The sequence below is a fragment of the Lygodium microphyllum genome, chromosome 29 (genome assembly GCF_053477565.2).
Source record: "Lygodium microphyllum isolate KBCC chromosome 29, Lygodium_microphyllum_v1.1.10, whole genome shotgun sequence".
Lineage (NCBI taxonomy): Eukaryota > Viridiplantae > Streptophyta > Polypodiopsida > Schizaeales > Lygodiaceae > Lygodium > Lygodium microphyllum.
Window position 1 is genome coordinate 64,383,885 of NC_141163.1, and position 9,269 is coordinate 64,393,153.

Here is a 9,269-nt window from a genome sequence, read left to right on the forward strand (position 1 = left end):
TTCCTAATTAAGGTAGAGAAACTTCTATTTGGATTCCTTTGCTAGGAATATGTTTTCAATGTTGATGGTAATAATTTCCTAATTAAGCTAGAGAAACTATCACTCTCAAGAAGCATCTATCAATTATGGCTTTCAAAAGCATAATGCAGATAACATTTGGCAAGCACTTTTGTGGATATGGAAGGCAATATAAATCCTTGGGGGTAAGAGTTCAAGGGGTATTAATCAAAGAGCCTAAATATATGCCCTAGAGTATGTGAATGATCCTTGCAAGTAGGGGGGTTTTTGAAGCATGGTCCTTAGAGGGATAACCTCACCAAAGTCATCATGTACAAGCATACTCTTGCTAAAGAAAAAAATGGTGAAGTGGAACAATGCTTTGTTGATGTCTTGCTAACATTCAAAAGGGTCCTAGTCTAATAAATACATGGTTAGTGTTTGGGTGTTAAGAGCTTGGTAATAGTGCTTTCCAATCCAAAAGAAACAAGTTCTTTGAATAAGCATTGTATTAATCTACATTACCCTCCCTCCCTCCCTCTTTATCTCTCTCTCTTTGAATGAACTATTTAAATAAAAATGGGATTGTTGTAGTATTGCACATCAAAGAGGTCTCGCAATAATGTCCCAATAGTAATATCTTTCTCATGCATGATTTGGTTTTTGATTAATGCACATAAGGGTTGAATTCGCAAAACTTGCATGTGATAATAAGGCTATGTTAATATATTTAGATATCACTTATCTAATCTACATTTGGGGTTTCCATCTTAATTTTTCATAGGGTTATTAAGAGATTTGTTATCATATTTACATTTTAACTTATCCAATGTTTTCTTCTTTTCTCCTCTAAAATATATGTAGGGTCAAAGTTTGCCCTACCTAAAACACTCTTATTCAACAGAAGTGTAGAATGCCTACACTTCATGTGTTTGGTCTAAGCATAAGATAGTTTGGTCTTAAGATAGCTATATCCTCCAGTTGGTTTTGGGCATCTCTTTATGACTTATCTAACAGTAGTGGCAATCGTGCGAAAAATGCACTACACTTTGCAAGCTTTGCAATGATGCCAACTACTTGAAGTGTGATTAGTGGGCATTGTTGACCAGACCAACTATAAAAAGAATGACAATACTTGAAGGAGGATGCTATTGAGAGAGAGAGAGAGAGAGAGAGAGAGAGAGAGAGAGAGAGAGGAGTTGTTCTTGCATGGTTTTTGGAGGGGGTGTATTTGAAAAGCTTTTCACAAAAATCGGGAACCCTTCTAGGATCACATAGAGGGTTCATGGTTTTCCTCTAAAACCACCCAATTTTTTGGACAAACACCCTATCCTTGGTGGTTTCCCAAAAACCTTTGTCCACATTTGCATAGTCCTCAAAGGTTTTCCCATTACAGTTCTCCCCCCCCTCTCTCTCTCTCTCTCTCCAGATTCCACTCACTTTGCTCTTTGAGAGACAAATGTCCACGCTAGAGAGAGAAAAAGGCAGCTAAGATTTCATTATATTTAGTGTTCACGAATAACTAAGGTTTAATGTAAAGTGAATTGTAATTAAAAAAAACTTTTAAGATTGAAAGAAGAAGATTTAAAACCTCAAACTCAAATTTTTGCATAGATTTTTGAATCAAATTACATGTATTTGTCATTTTTATAACTAAACATAACTCAAATTTTTGCATAGATTTTTGAATCAAATTACATGTATTTGTCATTTTTATAACTAAACATTTTTAAGAGTTAGAAGTTTTTGTATCTGCTACCAAAAATGTTTTTGGTGAACGCTGATGGTTTTCAAAAACCCTTGATAGGATCCTATCGGTTTCCATCTCACAAACAAGTTTCGCCACAAAATCCTGGCAGGGAGAACTCCGACTCCGAGCCTACAGGCAAGTTACCACAGCAAGAAGACAAGAAGAGCCCATAGGTAACATGGCAATGGCCACGATCCTCGTCTTCTTCCTGGCCTTTTCAAATTGTGTGTTGCCGCATCATCAGCATGCTCTTGCTGCTGCTCCCGCAAGCCCATCAAGCACTAGCCCTGCTGCTGCCCTCGACGGCCATGGCAGCCGTGATCCAACAGCCTCTAATTCTCCTTCCATGCTCCATAATATTACAGGTGCTGCTGCGCCATTCCCGTTTCCCAATGACACCTACATCGATCGAACTTTCTTCCCGCCCGACTTCATTTTTGGCACCATCACCATGGCCGTCAAGGTACGATGAAGTTGTCCCCACACACACACACACACACACACACACACACAGATCGCACACACTCTCTCTGCCTCCCGTCTGTGTATGTCTCTAGGCTCTTGCACACATCCACATTGTCCACACACACACACACACACTCTCTCTCTCTCTCTCTCTCTCTCTACACACACACTCTCTCATTCTACACACACTCACTCCCCACTCACTCTCTCTCTTTCTCTCTCTCTCGTCTGTGTATGTCTCTAGGCTATTGCATAGATACACATGGTCCACACACACACACACACACACACGTATGTATACGTGATCTCTTTCACTTTCTCATACTCTCTGAGCGATCTGCGTGTAATTTTACTTATGTGCTTATAAACAATACGTCCTCTCTCTCTCTCTCTCTCGCACGCACACACACACACACACACACACATATCTTCGCCTTTAAGCTCGTTCTGTTTGCCTGTTTCTCAGCACGAAGGAGCCGCCGATGTAGACATTGGCAAAGCAGACAGTATCTGGGACGCTTATGCCGCCATTGATAGCGGTACTAACACAGACGCATTCTCTCTATCTCTCTCTCTCTTTGTGCTAAAGGGGTAGAATAATACATTTTGCACATAGGTAACAGATGAGTAAGTAGATGAGAAAACTGAACTTAAATAGTCAAGTTACGGTACTAGGTTTCAGGAAAAAGCTTGCAGCCTGTGCACACAGATACTGAATGAGTAAGTGAATAAGAAAATCGAACAAGAGATGATGAAAAGGCCAGGAAAACGTAGAGGAAGGAAATGGCAAATTATTGAGGGTTAATGGTTCTGATAATAGGCCCCTCAAATTGCCCTTCGCGATCATTGCTTCTTCTTCATACCTCTGTGGTCGCAGGTTTTTACGTGAAGGATGGCTCAATGCCTCGGAATGTGGGGGATCACTACTATAGATACAAGGTGTTGGCTTGCGGAAAGACGCATTAATCCTCTCTCCCTGTTCTTTGTGGTTGCTAACATCTTTCTTGTTGTGTCACTGATGTATAATGTCCTCACTCAATTCCTGTTCATCAGGAAGATATTAGTATGGTGGCCGATATGGGAATGGATGCCATGCGCATCTCAATAGCATGGACCAGGATCTTTCCAAGTAAGTGGGAGTTACAGATATTAGTTGGTGTCAATCTGCCCATTGGCTCTTTGCATGAATGCAATGGCCCTTATCATAGTATGTAGTGCCGTACTCATGAAATGTGCCGCTTATTTTACCTGCAGATGGCACAACAGAATCCCCTAATGCAGCAGCTATTACTCATTACAATGACGTCATTGACTACTTACTCGAGAATGGTATAGAGCTACCGCGTATTTGCCATCCGTAGAATTAGATCTATTATTTGTGGCATATCCTCTGCGTCTTGCTTGATTAACTTTGTCCTGATCAGGCATTGAACCTCACGTCACTCTATGGTCACAAGATCATCCTCAGGCTTTGGAAGAGAGCTATGGAGGTCCTTTGAGCTCATTGTTCATGTAAGATGGCGTTTTTATCAGAATTCAGAGCAGGATTGAATTTGCAGATGGTCGTATAACCTTGGACTTCAAAGTTGAAGATGTCTGTCGCTGGCAATATTAAAGGGTGTGCAGGATATACGTGTACTTTTTTTGCTGCGGTTCACGGGCTTGATGGATTATAGGCGATGAACTAATTGCTGAGAGGGGTTAACTAGTGTAACCATGTCTTTATAGTCTTTTTTGACTCTGAAATTAGTCAGGCAAGACAAGCTGTGGTGATACTAAATTGTCATCTGTATCTTGTTGTGCCTCAGCGATGACTTTCTAAGGTACGCGAATGTGTGCTTTGCTGAGTTTGGTGATCGAGTGAAGTACTGGATAACAATTGATGAGCCAAACGATTATCTGGCGCTGGCGTACGCATGCACAATGAATGCTCCAGGAAGATGCAGCATCAATGAAGGCCTAGGCAACGGGAACTGCACCCATGGCAACTCTTCCACAGAGCCATATATAGCTGGCCACAATCTGCTCCGAGCGCATGCTGCTGCTGCTAATCTCTACAAGCAAAGTTATCAGGTACTGCATGCAAATACACGCTAATACATGCCCACCCACCAGCATCCATTCTCATCCACGCACAGTCAGATGCTCAGCCCTATGCATTGTTTCGTTATTGCACAATGGAAGCCCTCCACGTGGAATCTTGTGAACCTGACATGCACATAATCAATGTACAATTGGAAGCCTGTGTGTGCATAGTGGGTACGCATGCGCACACGACACAAACACACACGAACTCAGGGACGCACACATACGCAACTCTCTCTCTCTGTCTCTCTGTCCCTCTCTCTCTCTCAACCAGTTTCCTTATGAACTCACACATACTGACACTGATTCATCAGCAAATGCTGTAATATGATTGTTCCATACCTCAATGCAGTAAGGTAGACTTTGTCTCCGTGATTGTAGGAAGCTCAAGGGGGATCTATCGGCATCTCACTTTGGTTTGAATGGTTCGAGCCTCGAAACAGCACAGATAGTGGTGACATAGCTGCTGCTGGAAGGGCCCAAGATTTTGTTTTTGGATGGTACAAAATGCACTCTTTATTCGTAGTATTTTTGTGAAGTAGTGAAGAACAGACCCAAATCACTTTCTTGTGAAGAGTATGTACCATGCAATTCATTATTCGACTACACAGCCTGAGGTAAGTGTGCACATATATTGCGGTGGTAATTGACTGGCATGGCATCACCGGTTACCGTGTTACACCTGTTGCATCTGCAAGGTCGTAGCCATGTTCTGCGTCAATTAAGCAAGATGTCTGTCATTTATACTGCACACGCTATTCCCAGAGGATGCTGGACGGTTCAGTGGAGCTGTTATCATGTATGTCATACGTAGTAATGGTGTCGAGTAACGTCATAGGTAGACACGCAGTATGAAACTGATATCTTAGAAACTTCTAATTACGATTATGGTCTAGTGGGAAACTGAACATAATCAGGAGACGTTGTGAAGCATTATTTATTTTATTGGGCATGACCGTAAAAGTGTGTAAAACCTGTTGTGAATGTACAAGGTTCATGCATCCCTTAGCATTTGGGGAGTATCCAGCCAGTATGCAGGAGATTCTGGGATCTAGACTGCCCAGCTTTACAGAAGAGGAGGCCGCCTTGCTCAAACAGTCTTGGGACTTCTTGGGTCTCAATGCTGTCACTGCCAGGTATGCCTATGGTTACAAAGAGGAGAGACAAGGCAGCACCCCTGAAGGCTACTATGAAGACAAGCATGCTGGCATTACTGGTAATTATTCTGTCTTCTCTGTGGCTCATTATTATTCATGTTATTCAGCAGATAGTATCGAATAGTACCAATACTTCCCTCTTGCCTCTGCGTTGCCTCTGCTTGTATTGGAAAACCCTAGATCTGATCTTGTGACGTATGCCTTCTCTTTGCAGCCTACGCACTTGATGGCTCTATCATTGGAGTGGTGAGTAATTGAAAGGATGGAAAGCTGGTTCATTGTGATGATGGTGAAGTCTCTTAACTTGGCATTGTTTTGGTGTCTGCAGGGTCAAGAAGAGTATTCTGTCCCATGGATGTTTTTAAAGATGATAGCTTACATGAGAGAGCACTACGGCAATCCTCCAATGTACATAACTGAGACAGGTACAAAGCATCAATTCGTTTATCATCTCCTAACCTTGTTTTCTCTCTCTCTCTCTCCCTCTCTCCCTCTCTCTACTACTGTACTGTGTTACACTGTAAGTTTGAAAGAGTCTTTACATGCAGAGATTCTGTGCATTAAAGGAGCAATGGTTATTACACAAAAAAAGTATCGAGGTTGACAAAATTTGAAAACCCTTTTCAGGATGGGGAATAAAATTGCCGCCTACATTGGAAGAGAACCTGAATGACAGAGATCGTGTACAATACTTCTACTCGTACTATTCCAGCTTGAGTCAAGCAATAAGGCAAATATCTCCTGCCTTTTCTGTAACTTATGTTTACATCTACTGAGAGCGAAATGAGCTTTATCGTTTTAACTGAATGTGAGGTTTCTGTGCAATTAATGTAAGCAATTGGGTTGGTACAAGCAATTGTGTATAGTACATTCTATTAGACTAATCTCTGCTACACTACTAATAATTACACTTATGTGATGGTAGTTTCTTTCTTCACTAATGTGAGCAATCATTATGATTTGGATAGGGATGGAGGAAACGTGAAAGGAGTCTTTGCATGGTCTTTAATAGATGGCTTCGAGAACTTTCTTGGCCTATTCATGCGTTTTGGGCTGGTGTATGTGGATGAGAACATGGAAAGATACCCGAGGCTGTCTGCTTACTGGCACAAGATGGTTCTGCAAAGCAACAGTAGCAGATCCAGCAACACAATTGCAGCTGCAAGGACAACACAGTCAACCCAGCCACTCGAGCTGCAACCTCGAATCAACACAACACATCATTCGTCTCTGATTTGAGCCAGCAAAGCTAGACGTGCAGCAATCACATTTGAGTAAAAACCAAATCAATGAAGAGCTTAGTCCATCTCCGATAAAACCCATTTGCTGGGAAGAAGCATGCAATTGAGAATAAGTCTCCAAGCATGCATAGCATGCACATTTCATCTTATTAGCATAGCTTGTAGAACATTTCCTTATTGCTTGGAGGTGACATCTGTTCCTTCTCTCCTTTTTCTGATGGGCATCATCATCATCATCATCATCATTGTCATTATAGACGCAGACAGGTAGTTTAATTGATGTAGAAGGGAACATTGATGCTTTTGCATAGCAATAACTCTTAGACTCTTGAGGATACCCTTCCTCCCTGACCTTTACATCACATATATCATAGTAATGACTCTTAGACTCTTGAGGATACCCTTCCTCCCTTGTGCTAAGACCTTTACATCCATATATCATATGAAAGTGATTTGTATTTTGTATTTGTTTTTATTTTATTAGTTAGATTGGATTCTAAAGGAGTCATCTCTTTCAAGGGAGGTTTTGTGGGCAGGTGTCATAGTGTGATTGGAACTAGGCATTCTTCGCACGTGTCTTAAGACTAGGACCTTTACATAACGTATAGCAATACACTCTTCTTAGATTGAACAAATTGAAATGATTTGTATGTTTTTTTAATTATTATTAGTCTTTGGATTCTAAAGGGGCCATAACCTTCAAGGGAGGTTTGTAATTGGTCCTCATGGACTCATGGTTGGTTTGAGAGTGACCCTTAGTGCCTAAGTGTATGTGTATCGCAATAAATATCCCCTACACAAGTCATTTAGTAAGGATCAAAGGTTTGTGTGTATGCTTTGTAAATTGAGATCCTAGCCTTGTACATTTCGCCCGAATGCCGATCCTTGTTTTTTCACATCACATATTGCTCACTCTGTCTATCTATTCAATATTTGTTGTGTACTTGCAAGACTCTCTCTCTCTCTCTCTCTCTCTCTCTCATTTGCTTTAAAAAAATTTATATTGTGCATTGGTAGAAAGGTTAAATAACAAGACTTTATCACATGTCAAGACAAAAAGGGTAATATCTAGAGGGGTGTAGCTATAAGAAGCCATCTTATCACATGTTAAGACAAAAAGATAAATGGTTATATTATCTCTAGGGGTGTAGCTGTAAGAAGCCATCTATCACGTGCATTCAAAGTGTATTAAGAATCTCCCATGACTTACATGTTCAAATGTTCAAATGTGATAAATTAAACCCCTTTTTCTTTAGAAACTTACAAACTAATGAGTCTTTTTCTAGATTGGAATAAAAAAGCCCATTTTGCAAATATAGATGTGTAAGCTTTTTCTAGTTTTACTCGATGAAATAACCATTTTCTTGTTTGGAAGCAATACACTTTTCTTGAGGGGAACCACCTTGAGTATCTTATCAAGTACGATATTGGGTGTCTTGTAAACCTTTCCTTACAAAAACTTCTTTACATGACTTTATCGTATGGTTGAGAAAAATGCAAAAAGTAGCCTTTTTGACAAACATCAAATATTTTATAACCCCTTCGGGAAAATTCCATATGGGTAAATTTAGGACTTGCCATGTTTCCCATATTCCTTAAAAAAGGGCTTCTTAATGAGGTATTTCAAACTTTAGAGGAGTTGAATACCAATAAGTAGTTATTCAAAAAAAATTAGTTCTATAGAGAGAGAGAGAGAGAGAGAGAGAGAGAGAGAGAGAGAGAGAGAGTAGATTTGGATAACTAACTTCAAAAGTGAGGATTGAATATATGGGATAGATTTTTAATAGTTGAATATGTGCACGTGGCATAATCACACTTATGAAATAGACAATTATGTAGGCATATGTATAAGTTCTCACACAATTATGAGATGCAAATTACAATTATATAGGTATGTGCAAATTATGATTATGCAGGTATATGTATATGTTTCACCCCCTCCTTCCAACCACCACATTTTCGTTTATTATGGTAGTGATTGGCACATGTGCACGCGCGTGCATGTGTGTGCGCGTGCGTGCGTGCGTGTGTGTATGCATACATCACCTTTTGGTGTGAATACTCATTTAACTTAATACATTGGTTTTTGCACCAACTTGGTCACGATGCTATGGCCTAGAATAAATGTTGAAGATGTTTGATGAATTTGAATTTTAGGCACTCCTTATCGAAAAAGGAAATTGGTTTAGCCTAATTCTAGGCATTGCATATGCAAAGTAGCCATGCTATCAACGTTATCAGATTAGCCATTAATAGTTTTAAGAAAACTTGTGAAGATGGAACTCTCCACTTTTAGCTTGATACCATAACTACTAGTTTAAGCTTTGTCTACAAGGAATGCTATGGTTGTTATCTTGGAATGCCATTCAAGAAGATGCAAATACCCTTGAAACTATCTTGATGTTTTAGGCTATCAAGTATGTTTGGTCTTAATTATATTGTTGTAGTATGCGACCAATTTTAAGACTTTGTTTTGGTAGCTTTGACTTGATACGATTCCCTTGGGTTAGATTTTTCTAGCGTGTTGGAATTGTTACTTGGATCACAATGGGGTACCATTATCAATGCTACATA

At 40.1% G+C, this 9,269-nt stretch overlaps 1 protein-coding gene across 1 annotated transcript; it reads left to right on the plus strand.

Moving 5' to 3' along the window:
* Positions 1 to 1,794: 1,794 nt before the first annotated feature.
* Positions 1,795 to 7,170, plus strand: LOC148010719 (beta-glucosidase 25-like). Its single transcript, XM_087671649.1, has 13 exons — positions 1,795 to 2,210; positions 2,679 to 2,751; positions 3,090 to 3,151; positions 3,266 to 3,341; positions 3,467 to 3,541; positions 3,637 to 3,724; positions 4,021 to 4,285; positions 4,679 to 4,797; positions 5,290 to 5,513; positions 5,669 to 5,700; positions 5,783 to 5,879; positions 6,082 to 6,184; positions 6,423 to 7,170. Exons 1-13 carry the CDS (start codon positions 1,926 to 1,928, stop codon positions 6,691 to 6,693), a joined length of 1,770 nt encoding a protein of 589 aa, XP_087527775.1. The 5' UTR covers positions 1,795 to 1,925; the 3' UTR covers positions 6,694 to 7,170.
* Positions 7,171 to 9,269: the final 2,099 nt, after the last annotated feature.